Source organism: Microtus oregoni, unplaced genomic scaffold (assembly GCF_018167655.1).
Source record: "Microtus oregoni isolate MIOR12 unplaced genomic scaffold, Mior012 000017F_ref0000208, whole genome shotgun sequence".
Lineage (NCBI taxonomy): Eukaryota > Metazoa > Chordata > Mammalia > Rodentia > Cricetidae > Microtus > Microtus oregoni.
The window spans coordinates 33,495,154-33,513,374 of record NW_024543076.1 but is presented as its reverse complement, the minus strand read 5'-3'; the positions used below and the strand labels follow the sequence as shown (position 1 = coordinate 33,513,374).

General features: G+C 41.0%; 1 protein-coding gene and 1 non-coding gene across 9 annotated transcripts in view; both read left to right on the top strand.

The window, feature by feature from the left end:
• Window positions 1–18,221, top strand: part of Stau2 (staufen double-stranded RNA binding protein 2) — a 309,083-nt gene that overhangs the window by 49,503 nt on the left and 241,359 nt on the right. For 7 of the 8 annotated variants that reach the window (XM_041667874.1, XM_041667871.1, XM_041667868.1 and 4 more), the window contains one exon: window positions 15,377–15,536. The exons of the other annotated variant lie outside the window; for it this stretch is intronic. In XM_041667874.1, coding sequence (XP_041523808.1) covers window positions 15,377–15,536 — 160 coding nt within the window. The remainder of the gene's footprint in view (window positions 1–15,376; window positions 15,537–18,221) is intronic. 8 annotated transcript variants of the gene reach the window in all.
• LOC121458592 lies at window positions 11,992–12,155 on the top strand. Its single transcript, XR_005975869.1, has one exon. It is a non-coding gene; the product is annotated as a U1 spliceosomal RNA (small nuclear RNA).

Here is an 18,221-nt window from a genome sequence, read left to right as displayed (position 1 = left end):
AAATAATTTTTATGTATTTGTACACAAATAGAGATCTGCAAAGTAAGGCATGTCAGAATAATTCAGCATATCTGTTAAAACAGAATAAAACTGATGCCTTTCCTTTTGTGATTGTGAGAGCTGATTGCCAACTCAAAAAAAAAAAAATCACTTAGGAGGCAGCCAGCCAGCCAGCAGGCTATGTAGGCACACTTGGAAGAGTGTACTTCCTTTAGGATAGCCTCTGGCATTCCTGTAAGGGTTTCTGTTGATTCCGTTAACTGAAGTTGGGAGAGCCACCCTCTAGGGCTGGGGTCCTGGACTACTGTGGGTGGGGGTGGGGGCAGCTGAGCACCAGCCTCTGTCTGCTTCCTGACTGGATAGTCGTTGCCTTCACTTCCTGTTGCCAGGACTTTCCTGCGGTGACACTGTGCTCCACAACTGTGAGCCTCAAACCTGTTCTTTCTTATGTTTCTTTTGTCAGTTTTTTTTTACCATCAACAAGAAAAGTAACCAAAATATATTTCATAGAAATAATAAAAGTTTTAACTTTGTTTTTAAGATTTTGGCCTAGGGTCGTGGGATCTAGCTTAAATGGTAGAGTACTTATCTAGCACACACAGAGCCCTGGATTTGATCTCTAGCAAACGAATCTCTGTAGCTTTCTGCCCACATTTTTAGTTCTTGTCTGCAGTACAGGTGTCTTCTAGTCATTCACTAAAAGATCTCTACATCTCCACGAAGCAGTTAGAGTTTAGCAGGAGTAGAAACACTGGTCAGCGTCGTCCTGACTTGAGATATGCCTTAGGCAGTTAGTTCTTTGCTACTCTGGAGGCTTGTGAATGTTAAGTTTTAGTTCAGGGCATGGTTGGTATTATGGCGAGAACATTGCAGGATTCTGATTTCTCCTGTAGTTCTTTTGTTATAGTCTTTCCTTCCTCCTTCCTCAGTGATTCCTGAACCTTGAAAGCAGGAGGCATGATACAGCTGTCCCATTTAGAACCGAGCACTGTATAGTCTTTTCTCTTCGTGTTGAGCACTTGTGGGTCTCTGTATTAATCCCATTTACTTAAAAAAGAAGCTTCTTTTTATGTCAGCTGAACAAAATACTCACTATAAATATAAAGGTAAGATCTTAACAGGTAGCTAATTGCTATGTCCATTTAACAGACTAATAGTTAGAGGCTCCTCTGGGGCCTGTGATCTAGCTAGCTATGGGTTTTGGCCCATTTTACCATGCAAGTGTTTTGAATTGTGGAACAGGCTTTAAATCTAATCAGGAAGGGGCTGGTTACTCCCATAACATTTGTGCCACTATTGCACCAGTTGGTTTTCTTGTCAAGGCAGTCATTATTGTAGCTTGTAGGGTTCCAAAGTGTGCTTAGAATCTTCTAGCAGTATGAAATCTACCTACTAGATATGAACTTTTCAGGTTGCTGCCAGCTTGATTCTTTCATGTTCTTTGACTCAAATATGTTGTGTTTTCAGTAATAGGGTCTCACTGTCAGGCTCTGGAGGGTAGCCAAGAACAATGGTAATAGTCTGTAATATTTGAGGGGCTTATCTATGGACCCCACTGACTAAATTAAGAAGAGATAACCCATACCCGGCACTAGGATTTTTACTGATAGCCTATGGTGTCTGGGAGAGCCATTATCCCCCCATGATAGGACTGCTCCAATTAAAATACTTTTATATATGCATATGCGTGTATTTTAGGGAACTTCTACAGTAGTAGGTTTCTGTATGGCATTTTAAATGTCTTTAGTGTTATCCCTTCTTTTTTTTTTATTGAGAAAAGGAAAAAAACCAAGTTTCCGCCTCCTCCCAGCCTCCAATTTCCCTCCCCCTCCTCCCACCCTTCTCTCCCTCCTCCCACCCCTCTACCCCTCCCTCTCCAGTCCAAAGAGCAGTCAGGGTTCCCTGCCCTGTGGTAAGTCCTAGGTCCTCTCCTCTCCGTCCATATCTAGGAAGGTGACCATCCAAACTGGCTAGGCTCCCACAAAGCCAGAACATGAAGTAGGATCAAAACCCCGTGCCATTGTCCTTGGCTTTTCATCAGCCCTCATTGTTCGCCATGTTCAGAGAGTCCGGTTTTATCCCATGCTTTTTCAGTCACAGCCCAGCTGGCCTTGGTGAGCTCCCAATAGATCAGCTCCACTGACTCATTGGGTAGGTGCACGCCTCGTGGTCCCGACTTCTTTGCTCATGTTCTCCCTCCTTCTGCTCCTCATTGGGACCTTGGGAGCTCAGTCCAGTGCTCCAGTATGGGTCTCTGTCTCTATCTCCATCCATCACCAGATGAAGGTTCTATGGTGATATGCAAGATATTCGTCAGTATTGCTATAGGATAGGGTCATTTCAGGTTCCCTATCCTCAGCTGCCCAAGGAACTAACTGGGGACATCGCCTTGGGCTCCTGGGAGCCACTCTAGGTTCAAGTCTCTTGCCAACCCTAAGGTGGCTCCCTTAACTAAGAATTGTGTTCCGTGCTCCCCTATCCAACCTTCCTTTATCCCAATCATCCTTTTTCCCCAAGTTCCCCCCATCCTCCCCTTCTCCCTTTTCTCTCCCCATCTCCCCTTACCCTCATCCCACCCCACCCCCAAGATCCCAATTTTCTCCCCGGCAATTTTGTCTACTTCCCATAGCCCAGAGGATAACCATATGTTTTTCCTTGGGTTCACCTTCTTACTTAGCTTCTTTGGGATCACCAATTGTAGACCCTGTGACCCTTATTTATGGCTCGAAACCAATTATGAGTGAGTACATCCCATGTTCATCTTTTTGGGTCTGGGTTACCTCACTCAGTGTAGTGTTTTCTATTTCCATCCATTTGCATGCAAAATTTAAGAAGTCATTGTTTTTTACCGCAGTGTAGTATCTAATGTGTATATATTCCACACTTTCTTCATCCATTCTTCCATTGAAGGGCATCTAGGTTGTTTCCAGGTTCTGGCTATTACAAATAATACTGCTATGAACATAGTTGAACAAATGCTCTTGTCATATGATAGGGCTTCTCTTGGGTATATTCCCAAGAGTGGTATTGCTGGGTCCAGGGGTAGATTGATCCCGAATTTCCTGAGAAACTGCCACACTGATTTCCAAAGTGGTTGCACAAGATTGCATTCCCACCAGCAATGGATGAGGGTACCCCTTCCTCCACAGCCTCTCCAGCAAAGGCTATCATTGGAGTTTTTTATTTTAGCCATTCTGACAGGTGTAAGATGATATCTCAAAGTTGTCTTGATTTGCATTTCCCTGATCGCTAAGGAGGTTGAGCATGACCTTAAGTGTCTTTTGGCCATTTGAACTTCTGTTGAGAATTCTCTGTTCAGTTCAGTGCCCCATTTTTTAATTGGGTTAATTAGCATTTTAAAGTCTATTTTCCTGAGTTCTCTATATATTTTGGAGATCAGACCTTTGTCTGTTGCGGGGTTGGTGAAGATCTTCTCCCACTCAGTAGGTTGCCTTTTTGTCTTAGTGACAGTGTCCTTTGCTTTACAGAAGCTTCTCAGTTTTAGTAGGTCCCATTTATTCAATGTTGCCCTTACTGTCTGTGCTGCTGGGGTTACACATAGGACGCGATCTCCTGTGCCCATCTGTTGTAGGGTACTTCCCACTTTCTCTTCTATCAGGTTCAATGTGTTCTGACTGATATTGAGGTCTTTAATCCATTTGGACTTATGTTTTGTGCATGGAGATAGATATGGGTCTATTTTCATTCTTCTACAGGTTGACATCCAGTTCTGCCAGCACCATTTGTTGAAGATGCTTTCTTTCTTCCATTGTATACTTTTAGCTCCTTTATCGAAAATGAGGTGTTCATAGGTTTGTGGGTTAAAATTCGGGTCTTCTATACAATTCCATTGGTCGACTTCTCTGTTTTTATGCCAGTACCACACTGTTTTCATCACTGTAGTTCTATAATAGAGTTTGAAGTCAGGGATGGTAATGCCTCCAGAAGATCCTTTATTGTATAAGATTCTTTTGGCTATCCTGGGTTTTTTGTTTTTCCATATAAAGTTGATTATTGTCCTCTCAAGATCTGTGAAGAATTTTGATGGGACCTTGATGGGGATTGCATTGAATCTATAAATTGTCTTTGGTAGAATTGCCATTTTTACTATGTTGATCCTCCCAATCCAAGAGCAAGGGAGGTCCTTCCATTTTCTGGTATCCTCCTCAATTTCTTTCTTCAATGCCTTAAAGTTTTTGTCAAATAGATCTTTCACTTCCTTAGTTAGAGTTACCCCAAGATATTTTATGCTGTTTGTGGCTATCGTGAAAGGTGATGCTTCTCTGATTTCCCTCACTGCTTCCATATCCTTTGTTTATAAGAGGGCGACTGAGTTTTTTGGAGTTGATCTTGTATCCTGCCACATTACTAAAGGTGTTTATCAGCTGTAAAAGTTCTTTGGTGGAGTTTTGGGGGTCGCTTATGTACACTATCATATCATCTGCAAATAACGAAAGTTTCACTTCTTCCTTTCCAATTCGAATCCCCTTGATCCTCTTATGTTGTCTTATTGCTATTGCTAGAACTTCAAGCACTATATTGAAGTGGTATGGCGAGAGTGGACAGCCTTGTCATGTTCCTGAATTTAGTGGGATGGCTTTGAGTTTCTCTCCATTTAATTTGATGTTAGCTGTCGGCTTGCTGTATATAGCTTTTATTATATTTAGGTATGACCCTTGTATGCCTAATCTCTCCAATACTTTTTTTTTTTGGTTTTTTTCGAGACAGGGTTTCTCTGTGGCTTTGGAGCCTGTCCTGGAACCAGCTCTGTAGACCAGGCTGGTCTCGAACTCACAGAGATCCGCCTGCCTCTGCCTCCCGAGTGCTGGGATTAAAGGTGTGCGCCACCATCGCCCGGCTTCCAATACTTTTATCATAAAGGGATGTTGAATTTTGTCAAATGCTTTTTCAGCATCTAATGAAATGATCATATGGTTTTTTTCTTTCAGTTTATTTATATGATGGATTACATTGATAGATTTTCGTATGTTGAACCAGCCCTGCATCTCTGGGATGAAGCCTACTTGATCATAATGGATAATTTTTCTAATGTGTTCTTGGATTCAGTTTGCCAGTATTTTGTTGAGGATTTTTGCATCGATGTTCATGAGTGAGACTGGCCTATAATTCTCTTTCTTGGTTGAGTCTTTGTGCGGTTTTGGTATTAGAGTAACTGTAGCTTCATAAAAGGAATTTGGCAATGCCTCTTCTGTTTCTATATTGTGAATTACATTAAGGAGTATAGGTATTAGGTCTTCTTGGAAGTTCTGGTAGAATTCCGCATTGAAACCATCTGGTCCTGGGCTTTTTTTGGTAGGGAGGTTTTCTTCTTTGCCTCTGTTTCAGTTTTCAAGTCTTGAACTGTTTCCATTATCTGATTGTTTTTCCTTGGTTTTCTAGGGTATCATTCATTGATTTATTCAATTCTTCAAACTTTCTGTTATATTTCTCATCCATTTCTATAAGGGCGTTTTTTACATGCTGTTTAAGGGCGTCAATCACTTTCATGACGTCAATCTTTTCTACTTCGGATATTCTGGACACTAACCCTGTGTCAGATATATAGCTGGTAAAGTCTTTACCACATACAGCAGACTGCCTCTTCATTCAGATAGTGGCCTTCTCTGCTACTTAGTGTAGTGAGGACCACTCGTCAGTGGGTGGTCTTAATGCCTGCACAGTGGAAGTCTGGTTCAGAAGTTCTTTGCTGTGCCTAGAAGTTGAAGTTTATGTTCTGACTTCTCCTCTAACAGACTTGGGGTATCAGAGTTTTTAATTTTTATTTAAAAAATTTAAAATTTTATGTGTATGAGTGTTTTGCCTGCATGTATGTCTGCATGCCACATATATGATTGGTGCCCATGGAAGTCAGAATTGGACATTGGATTGTGTGGAACTGGAGTTACAGTCAGTTGTGAGCTTCCTTATAAGTATTGGAATAAAACCTTGGTCCTCAGGATGAGCAGCCAGTGCTCTTAACTACTGAGCCATCTCTTCAGCTTAGGACATCAGGTCCTATATTGAGTTCCTTATCAATTGCTGTGCTGATATTTATGGATTCAGCTTATATCAATTAGCTTGTTGTTTGGATCTCCTTATGGAAAGCCTGGTTTTCTTCTGTCATTCACACATCTCTGCCAGTCATATAAAATATATTTTAATGAAAGAAATGATTATCTTTTTCAAGAAAGATTTAAACCTAGTCCTGACTCATAGTTTTCTTGGAATATTAACTAATAATATGTCAGTTCCCGTGCATATGTGTATGTTTGTATGCTAAGTAGAAATTCTAATTTAAATGGTCTTGGTTAGACCCACACCTCAGGATTTTAAGGCTCTGAAAAGTTTCGGTTTTGTAGTCAGAGTTGAGACACTGCCAGAAATGAAGATCTCCAGGTACATGTGGGCTTCCTATTCATTCTTGAGGGAGGTAGGCCTACCTTACCTTTATATGCCTCCCCCTGTTCTGTTGAGCAGTATATAACCTGAGCTACTTAGGGTGGTGTTAATGAAGAGTGTTTGCCTACACATATGTATGTGTGTCACATGCATGCCTGGTGACCATAGAGGCCAGGAGACCTGGTATCCAAACCTTCGGAAGAGCAGTAAGTGGTGTTCTTATCTGCTAAGCCATCTCTCTGGCCCCCATCTTTTTTAGTTTTTTTTTTTTGAGATAGGACAGAGTTTCTCTGTGTAACCACCCTGGCTGTCCTGGAGCTACCTCTGCAGGCCAGGCTGGCCTTGAACTCACAGGGATCTCCTGCCTCTGCCTCCCAAGTGCTCCAGGCCCTATCTTAAGGCAACTTTTAGTATATGACTGCTAAGTAAAAATCATGTTAATGAGGTTGGAGAGATAGCTCAGAGTTTAAGAGCACTAGCTGATCTTCCAAAGGTCCTGAGTTCAGTTCCCAGCAACTACATGGTGGCCCACAATGGGATCTGGTGCCCTCTTCTGGCATGCATACGTACACGCAGACAGAACACTGTACATAATAAAAAAGAAAGAAAAGTCATGATGTTTACCTCCTCCCCTCTTCAGTGTTCCATTCTTTTTGGTACTTGAACTCTGACATTATTTATTGTTCCTTCCATTGTTGTGAGTTGTTACAGTTGTGTGTCGTCTTTATACCTGTCTGTCCTTCTCATGTCTGAGCAGGCGACTGTCAGTGTTTGGAGTCGAGGTCCTATTGTTAGAAGAAGCTATTTCTTCCTTTGTGTCTTGATAAGTTGTCAGGGTGATAAGGGCTGCACTTTTGCTGGCACTTTGAACAGGATAGCTTCATGATAGATGTCACCTAGGGAGACTGCTCATCTAGTGGCTTTGCCTCCCTCTCCTCCTCCCCTCCTTTTTCTTTAGATTTATTATTTTATATTCATGAGTGTTTGGTCTGAATGTACGTCTGTGCCATGTGCATACCTGGGCCAGATCAGATCAGAAGGAGGTGTCGGAGCCCCCGGAACTGGAGTTACGTATGCTTGGGAGCTGCCTCATGGGAGCTGCCTCATGGGAGCTGGGGGCTGAACCCAGGTCCTCTGAATGAGCATCTCATCCTCTTTAACATTGGAGCCTTGTCTCCAGTCTCCTCATTGAATGGCTTTGAAATCAAGTTGTCATCATCATTTTCAAAAATCCCAGTTACATTTGCTAGGCTGATCCTAATCCTGCATTGCCATCATGTGTCATTGAGCAGCTAATTAAAAATCTCAGCTTTTAAGTCTGTGAGCTGAGAAATAGAATGCCTTGATAGTGCTGGTATAGCGGACTGAGCACTCTTTAAACAAACGTAATTCTTTAGTATGTGTGGTGCGTGCGTGTGATGTGCAGGTGTGTTCACTGTGCATGTACTTAGGTGGCTGGAAAACTACATGTTATATTGCTCACTCTTCACCTTGTTCTTTGAGCCTGACTGGGCCTCTCACTGAAGCTGGAATTTGGTGTTTGGCTAGACTGGCTGGACATTCATCTGTCTCTGCTCTTCATCACTGGGGTGCCATGCTGCGGCACCCAGCTTTTACATGTTCTAGAGATCAAAACTCAGGTCCTAATGGCTGTGCAGCAAGCACTTCGCACACTGACCCCTCTCCCAAGACCCCTTGGATTGTTGGATTGTAATTCTCAAGGATCATGTTAATGCTGAGGCATCCACATCATTTTAGTTATTTGCTAATGATTATGATGGTTTTGCAGGTTTTTTTTTTTTTTATTTGGAGACTGGGTTTCTTTGTGTTCTTTGAGTGTCCTAGAACTAGACCAGGGCTGGCCTCGAACTCACAGGTCTGCCTGCCTCTGCCTCCCGAGTGCTAGGATTAAAGGTGTGCGCCACATTACCAGGTTTGCTAGTGATTTATAGGACCGAACAATTTTGGGAAAAGGTCCATTTAGTGTTTCCTATGTGATAACCACTGTTAATTAATCTTGAAATAGAATGAAATAAGATACATTTAATACCATTAGAAGCTCAGTCTCATGGCATTATGAACCTTTTCTGGGAACTTTAAGTTACAGTTAATCAAAAGAGGCCATGAATTTGAAAGAAAACAAGGAGGGGTACTTGGGAGGATTTAAAGGGGGGAAAGGAAGGGAAAGTAATATAATTATATGATAACTTCAAAAATAAAATAAATAATTAAAAGTTTAAGTTATAGAACATTCATGACAGATACACGATAACATGTCCATATTACCAATATTTTGCTCAGATTATTTTGCTTAACTCTCTATACAGTGGAGGTTTTAATTTTAATTTTATTTTTAAAGAATTTGAACCAGGAACTCACTGTATAGCACAGGCCAGCTTCAGACTCAACGATCCTTCTGCCCTTGCCCAACCAGTGGTGGGGTTATAGGGTGTGCACCTCTGCTCTGGCTCCATGGGGCTTCTTTAAAGAGCGTGACTGCCAGTCAGTGCTTTGCTAAGAGCCTAAAATATAATACCACGCTGTTTCTGCACTCAGTAGGTGGAAAACACTAAACATCATATAGTGTGATGTGTGTGTGTGCCTTTTCTCTGTTGACATTTTTACATTTGCTTTGTTTAAATAGGATCTGATCAAGGATCACATTAGATTATCTAATCACATTAGATTGTCTTTTTTATCTGTTAATATTACCTTTCCTGATGGGCAGTGGTGGCGCACACCTTTAATTCCAGCACTCAATAGGCAGAGCCAGGCAGATATCTGTGAGTTCGAGGCCAGCCTGGTCTACAGAGTAAGTTCCAGGACAGCTAGGGCGGCTACACAGAGAAGCCCTGTCTCAAAAAACAAAAAACAAACAGAGAACAACAACAACAACAACAACAAAAATTACCTTTTCTTTCTTTTTCCTCACTGTCCTCTGATATCAGTTAGTTGAAGATAGAGTTATTTGTCTTGTAAGATGTTCCATATTTTGTGTATGGTTTTTGTATTTGCTTTTTGTTGTTTCAGATGGGGTCTCATAGACTGGCTTTGAGCTTGGGATTCTCTTGCCTCAGCTCCCTACATGCTGAAGTTACAGGCATGCAGTACCATGCTTGACATCTGTCCCAGGATTTAGATTTAATACATAGGGTTTTCGTTTTCTTTTTTCTTTTTATTTATTTCATCATTTGGGAAAATATAGTTAGGATGACTAGGAATTTTGACTGTAGACTGTGCCTTTTGAGTCCATATTCTCAGGTAAGATTGAAATACTAATTTTCTTTTGTATGGAAAGATGCTGTGGAAATACAGGAAGCAGAATGAGGATGATGTAAGAGAGGTCTAGGGTAGAGATGGCGGGGAGAATATAAGCAGAAAGATGGGAGACACTTTGTTTTTCTGCTTCAGTGCAATCCTCTTTTCATTTGTGCTTTAAGCTACATCAGAAGTATTCATGTTCGGTTTATGTCGTGTGAACCAACATTTCCAAGGTCCACAGAAGTGCATCGTGCATCCTATGGTGTGTGTTTCCCTGCACCTGAGACCTTAGGTAGCTAGTGGTTTGTCTTCTGTGATCAACAACCATGACTCCTTTCTAGAGTTTGACATCATCATACTAATTTATATGCGCTTTTACTGCTACCGAGCACAGTCATTTTGAGTTCATGTTTCATTGAGTTATGTGAGTCTGTATATCAGATTTCTTTTTTTTTTTATTATCCACTCTTCCTTGTGTGGATGTAGCACTCTTTAAAATCCACGGGTTGATGGATATTTTGGTTTCATCCTTTTGCTATTATAATGATACTTTGAACATGTGTATACATGTCTTAGTAGGAATATATATTTTCTTTTCATTCTTGGTAATAATTTGGGATCGACAGGGTGTGGCTGAAGTAAGTTTAAATTGCTAAGACTCTGCTTTTTAATATCTTTTGACCTTTTACATCCCTGTCAGATTTTATGCAAGAGTTGTTGTTTTTGTTTTTCAAGATGGGGTTTCTCTGTGTAGCCCTGAATGTCCTGGAACTCACTCTGCAGACCAGGCTGGCCTCGAACTCAGAGTTCTGCCTACCACTGCCTCCCAAGTGCTGGGATTAAAGGTGAGTGCCACTATGCCTGCTTAGTATGTGTATTTTTAATCAAGAGTCTTTTCAAATATTTCACTTGTTATTATTAGGTTGTTTGCTTTAAAGGTTTGAAATTATAATATAAATCATATTTTCTCATGTGTTTAAATTTCATGCGATAGTCTATTATAGAAAACAAAGTGGAGTTACAAAGCAGCAGTACAAGTAACATTAGTTTTTATATTTATGTATTATTTTGCCTTACATGAAATCTTCTGTTTCTTTGTATATGTTTGAGTTACCAACTAGTGTTCTTTCATCGTAGCATGAAGGTCTTTTCTGTTTTCATCATGCCTTGTCAGCTACTAGTAGCAGCTTTCCGATAACTTTTTAAATTTCACCTTCACTTTTGAAGTGTGGTTTGTTCATATTAGCATTCCTGGTTGAGTGGTTCCCCCTTTTATCTTTGTAAATATATCCTCCTCCTTATGGTCTAGTTACCATAGTTTCTGCTGAGAATCTGTCAGTCTCATAGATGATCTCCTCTAGAAGGTCTCAGTTATCCGATTGGTTGCATCTTCCCTACCTTGGGAAAAGGATCTTTCTGTACATCCCACACTGCCCTTAAAATCCTGATCCCGCCTCATCCTCCAGCATGTGTGCCAACATGTCTGGCTTTACATCTCATCATTTTTAATTGTCTTTCACAGCTTTGAATATATGGTGTTTTAGTTTAGATCTCTGAGTTTGTTCTGCTTGGGATTTGTTGAGATTCTTAGATATATAGGTTCATATCTTTCATCAAAGTTAGAAACTTTTAAGCCATTATTTTAAAGTGATTTTTATTCCCTTTTCCTTCTGTGAGATTTTTATAATTATGATCTTTCCCACCCCTCCTCCCTTATCCACCCTTTTCTTTTTTTAAGAGACCGAATCCCGCTATGCAACTCTGATTGGCCCAGCCTTGCCAGGCGAACTAGGAAGGCCTCTAGTTCACAATCATTTCCCTGCCTCTCTCTCCCTGTTAGGGTTATAGATACACACTGCCATATCTAACTTCAGTTTTTTTTTATTCTTCTTAGTTCTCAGACTAGGTAATTTTAATTGTGTCATATTCAAATTTACTGATTCTTTTCCCTTCCTATTCAAGTATGTTGTTGATTTTTTTCTAAGAATTTTAAAATTTCCTTATTGCTTTCAGCTCCCAAATTTCTACTTGGTTGGTACCCTTTTATAATTAATATCCCCTATGTTTTCATCCATTGTTTTCTTAGTTTTTTTGTGTACAATTTCCTTCACTTTTGAGTATACTTAAGACAGTTAATTTTTTTTAAATATTTATTTATTTATTTATTTTGTATGCTTCTGCCTGCAGGCCAGAAGAGGGCACCAGACCTCATTACAGATGGTTGTGAGCCACCATGTGGTTGCTGGGAATTGAACTCAGGATCTTTGGAAGAGCAGGCAATGCTTTTAACCGCTGAGCCATCTCTCCAGTCCCCAAGACAGTTAATTTTTAATACATACCTGGCAAGGGAGATACCACAATCATGAAGGTGGTTTTCCCAGGGCAAGACTTCTCCATTGCTCTACAGATGTCCTGACCTCTGTGATTTCCCCAAACATGGGAAACTTGACTGCATAATTTATGGTTGTGGGGGACCGTATTTGCATTTTCCCCTTAAAAAATAAAATAATAATAATAAGTAAAAATAATAAAGGGCAGTCAATTTAAGTCTTTGTTTGGTATGTCCAGTGTCTTCACTATCAGGGACTGTTTTTGTTAATCATCTTCCATGTGAGTGGCTGTATGGCACACGGGTGTGTGTGCACGTGTGCTTCACAAGTGTTGTTGAGGACTGGATGGACAGGTTTAATATTGTAAGGTGATGTCCCCTTCTCTAAGGTTGCGTGTTTAGTTGATGAGAGGTGCAGTTCATTTAATTAGTGTTTTATGATGTGTGTTGGTATGGGTCTTTTAGTTTGTCTTGCTTGGAATTTGTTGAGATTCTTGAATACTTTCTGTCACTGTAACACAATGCCACAACCAAAGCAACCTACAGAAGAGAGCATTTCACTGGAGCTCAGGGTTCCAGAGGATTGTAGTCTATGATCTTCATTGGGGGGGTCTTGGCAACGGGCAGGCATAGCACTGGAGTAACAGTCTAGAGCTTACATCGGATTCAGAAGCAGGATGCGGAGAGAAAGAGCTAACTCCGCAGTGACATTCCTCTTCTTATAAAACCATACTATTTTTTCCCAAAGAGTTCCACCACCTGGGAACCAAGTATTCAAATAGATGAGCCTATGGGGACCATATTACATTCCTTGGCCCCTAGCTTATAGCCATATCATAATGCAAAATGGATTTGGTACAACTTCAAAAGTCCCCAGAGTGTTTCAAAGTCTTAACACAGTTTAAAAATCCAGAGTCCAAAGTCTCTTCTGAGACTAAATGCAGTCTTTTAACTGTAACCCCTTAAAAGCAAAAACCAGATTACATGCCTCCAACATACACAGGCACAGAATATACATTACTATTTCAGAAGGGAAAAATGGGGCACAGTGAAGAAATACTGGTCCAGTGCGCGACAGAAACTTAGCAGGGCAGACTCCAAAATAGCTCTGTGTCTGTCATCACAGGTCTTAGATGGCTTTCAGGCCTCACACTCTTTCCAGTTCTGTTGGCTGTCGGTTACTTCCCTCTTGGGCTCCACATCCTGTTAGTTTTCCTTGGCAGGTGTTCGTGACTCTGATACCTCCAACCTCTTCTGGTCTCCAGTATCTCCAAACTTCACTTTTCCCAGCTTCGTGTAGTGGCCTCTCTGCGTCTCCGCAGGACACTTGGCCCCTACAACTTTCTTTCACCTCAGAGGAAGCTTGCGTAGCCCCTCTACTCCTAACTCCTTCTTCATTCTAAGGCCAGAACCACATGGGTGATGCTGCCAGGTTCTGCTGCACCGACTGGGATGGCGCCCAGCCCACTCTTTGAATCACATTTGTGTAAGTTTTGATTTGTTACTGCTCTTTAGGAACAGATAATTCTGTAGGTCTTCTCTTTTCACAAATTTCAGGAGTCTTCCCCAGAGGGCAGCACTTCTTCTATTCCATTTTTCCGTATTTCTTCTGGTAATAAACCAAGGCTTCAACAGGAAGTTTCTTGTTGTTTTCTCCTTAAACTATACATTTTCTATTTTTTTTTTTTTTGCATTATGGGAACTCCTTCAGCCAGTAGTCTTTTAGAATCCAGCCCACTGAGCGTGGTCTCAGGTACTCTAAGTACAGATGAAAAGCATTTGCAGCCTCCTTTTTCTGCTGGATTTGGTTCCCAGTTCCCAGTGCACAGAGAGGACTGCAGATGTGAGTCTATCCCCAAATAAATAAACCTTTTATAACACTCCATTCGGGCTATTGTCGAACTCTTTGATATGACTACATTACTGCTTGCTCCTTTTTGTTGTAGATCTGCATAAGAGCAATTACTAATAACTACACAACAGAATTGATATTAGACTGTCTTAAAATGTCCTCTGGCAGTGAAATTAGTCCAGAGCTCCAGTTTAGCCTCAGGCAGATTCTTAGACAAAGGCAAATGCAGACGAATATCACAAATGGTCTGTAGCCCATTGCTAATATTGTTGGGAACCTCTTGAGCTAGACTTTCGTCGTCCACATTGCTCTCAGCACCATTATCTTCCAAACTCATTTTAGTTTGGCCTATTAGGCCCCACTTGCAGTGCTCAACCTCTTTTCTTGTTCAGTCTTCCAAATTCCTCCAAAAAACCCAGCATGGTCAGGATTTCACAGCTGTGTCCCTTTTCTGGTTGGTACCAGCTTCCTAGTGACTTTTCTGTTGCTACAACAAAACACCATGACCAAGACAATTTCTAAAAGAAAGCGTTTAGTTTGGGCACCACTAATTAATTTCCTGGGCAGAGCCTCTGTGTGCCTTGAAGATGCAGTCTTCTTGTCATATCTCACACAGTTCAGCTTCTCTCACAAAACTAGTTCTTTCATGGAGGCCACACCTCCGTGACTTCATCTACCTCCCAGAGACCTCCCAGGTGCTATCACATCCAGTATGAGGATTTCAATCTAAGATTGAGAGGAGGGAGCACACCTATCCTGTCCAAAGTGGGCTATATTTCTTATATATGCTTTCTAAAGTCTCTCTTCTTTTTTTCCATGGATACCACTAACTTGGTAGATTTCTTGATTAGTTGGATATATAAGGAAAGATAAAGAAATTAATTAGTGGCCCCCAAATCAAACTACTTCCCAGACTCTAGAACTATGAGATTTTTTTTTGTTGTTGTTTAAGCCATCTAATCAATGGTACTGCTAAAGTAGGCTGAGCAAAAATAGTTGGGAAAATTCACTAAATAGAGGCCAGAGAATGCTCCCATGGGCTCATATATTTAAATGCTGGGTCCCCAGTTGGTGGAACTATTTTGGAAGGATTGGGAAGTGTGGCTTTGTTGGAGCAGATGTGTTACTTGAAGTGAGCTTTGAGGTTTTTAAAAGCCTATGTCATTCCCAGTTAGTTCTCTCTGGGCCTCCTACTTGTGGATCAAATGGAAGCTCTCAGTTATAATTCCAGTGCCTTCCTGCTGCTGTGACCCTCACTATGGTGGTCTTAGACTCACAGCCCTCTGGAGCCTTGAGTCTCCACACTAAACGCTTTTTTTTTTTTGATGGGATTAAGACAGTTGGGTACAGTCTCCTGACATCCTTTCACTGGGTAGAATATGATATGCAGAAGCTGTAATTGTGGTTCTATGTTGTGTGTGTGTGTCTGTGTGTGTGTGTGTCTGTGTGTGTATGTGTCTGTGTGTTCTCTCAGACCACCAATTTTGGTACCTGAAAATTTTTATGTTTTCTCTGTTTGTCTGTATTTTTCTAAGATGTTCTCGGTGCAGCTGAGTCTTGGCGAGCAGACATGGGAGTCCGAAGGGAGCAGTATAAAGAAGGCCCAACAGGCTGTTGCTAATAAAGCTTTGACGGAATCTACGCTTCCCAAACCAGTTCAGAAACCACCCAAAAGTAATGTCAATAATAACCCAGGTACGGCACTGACTTGACCTTTTGTTCTGTGAACTGATGTGTTCCTCTTCTTTCTGTGTTGCCCTGTGAGTCATACAGGCACACAATTAGTGCTACACACACACGATAAGGAGGTAACTGCAAACGAGAGAGTTACGGTTGTTTTGACAGTTCACTTAGTGGAAACTGTAAAAATCTATTCCTTTGAATGCAGGCAAAAGCACATGTGCTTGCAAATGCAGGAAATGTGTTTCTTTTAAGGTAAAGGAATTGTTTCTCTTCTTAGAGTATATGTACTAAGAAATTTAATAATTAAGTTATTCCTTTTTAGTTTAATGCAAAATTATAAAGGTGTCTTGTTAAATATTTTGATTATTGGTGTAAAAGTTTGAAAATAGCTGTGAATTTAGAACATTCATATGAAATTTATTAAGAACCTCCCAAATCTGTAAAGCCATTCATGTGCAAAATTCTTAAATGAATGACAGTTCTAATTTTAATTTTCTAAGAACAGTTTTTGACAGCCATTTTGATTGCATCACTCCCAACAACATCATGTCCATTGTCTTTTGAGAAGAGGCAAGCCTGTGTTAGCCATAGCACTGAGTTCAGTTTTACTTTGGAGATATGCACGTTAAAAAATGTAATAGCCATGAGAAAACACCAGACGTACTCTACCAAGAAACTCTACTGTACAAACTATGGTACCTAGATGAGTATGATACCCATATTCATCACAAATGTCAAATCCTAAAGATGGGAAGACTGACTGTGTCAGATTAAAACAGAGTAAAGGAAGATGGCAAGTACATTAAGCACATGACTTTGATTACACAAGATCTTTAAAAGACAACCAGCAACTGAGTTCAGTTTCAGCCATATGTTTGTTTACTCATTTGTTAACCTACTAATATGTTCTTACCGTTGAATCAGTGCTAGTACTGCTTTAGGTATTTTTAAATAACGTGAAGCCCACTCACTAGCTAATGGTGACTCTGCTCTGTTTGATTAAGCCCTGTCCTCACACTTCTTCACTGGCCTGTGCTTGTTAGATACAGGCTGCTCTGTTCAAGGCTCTCTCCCAATGTCATTGCTTTCCTATAGCAGACCCTCTGCCCTGTTCAAGGCTCTCTCCCAGACTCCGTGGTTTCCTATAGCAGACCCTCTGCCCTGTTCAAGGCTCTCTCCCAGACTCCGTGGTTTCCTATAGCAGACAGACCCTCAACTCTGTTCAAGGCTCTCTCCCAGACTTTGTGTGTAGGGATAAGTCCAGCCCCTTAGGGGATATGTTCGCCTCAGGCTAATGTTTACCTATAAATCTGGCCAGCTTGCTCCCAGCCACCCCTTCTGCTTTCCTGGTCTCCCCCGGAATGGTGGTTCTGTAAGTCTATTTCCCCATTAAAGCTGTATATATTTTTACAATCTGTCTGCATTCATTTACGCCATTATATTTGTGAATTTTAATCCCAGCTCTTGGAGAGGCAGAGGCTGGTGGATCTACCTGTGGCTGGTTGAGGCCAACCTGGTCTACAAAGCAAGTTCTAGTACAACTAGGGCTACACAGAGGAACCATGTCTCAAAAAAGCAAAAAGCAAAAAGGAAAAATAAAAAAAAAACAAACAAAAAAAATAAAACCGTTTGTGGTTGTGTATGGTACACCAACATGTATTAAACACTTGCTGTTACCTATGCACAAGGTATACAACCTCTTTTTCTGTATCTTACAGTTTTGTACACAAATATATAATTTAATGGTAGATATTAAGTGCCAAGTAAATAATAGCAGCTGTTAATGTTAAAAGTAATGATCATGTTAACTGAAGTAAGATGTAGGCCTTGAGGGAGTCCAGGTATGGGGTAAAAGGAAAGAACATTCTAGACTGAAGGAATACTAAGAAGGGCCCAGGAGTAAGAAGGTTTGGTAGAAACCAGTTTGTGTGTGTGGTGATGATTTTAGTTACTGTACGTGAGTGCTGAGTTGGCAGTGGAGATGGGAGGGATGCATTGGGAAAGACCCAAGCATCCCTTTCACAAGACTTTTTTTTTTTGTCATTTAGGGTACTTAATATCTAACAACAAATGGATGATGGTTTAAAAGAGCATTTTAGCATGTGACATTTGACATGTGATTGGGAGATGCAAGACAAGAAAGCAAGGTGACCAGCTAGGTGGTCAGTGCCATAGTTTGGAATAAATACATTTAACAAACTGCCATGTATTGCAGATATTGTGTGTCCTTCTCTTCGAGGTGATGGGAGTGGACTGTGGTGTGGAGGGAAGCAGCTCTCATGCATTTAATGAAAGCATGGCTGTGAGCTAAGCTCTGCATCCCTATAGCAAGGACAACCTCAGTGAGACTCAAAGTATAGGAAAGTCTGAAAGCCCAGTAGCGACGCAGTTCCAGTGTGGAGTATTGGGGTAAGCTAGAAAAAGGGAAAGAGTATTTGGACAGACTTTTAAACATGTGCAGACAAGCGCACAAATTACGCTTGCAGAGCTGGATACAACTGCTTTGTGAAACACTACTGCAGATTCTGCCATTGCCGTAGCAGCTTTCCTCCTTCAGAAAGAAGCCATCCTGAGTGTCCCACAAGCTGTGGCTGCACCTTGGAATCATGTGTTCCTCTTTGCTGATGCCTCCTTATTACAAAGGTGTTTGTAAGATTCAGCCGTTTCCTTGCTAGTGCACAAATACTTGGATTATTT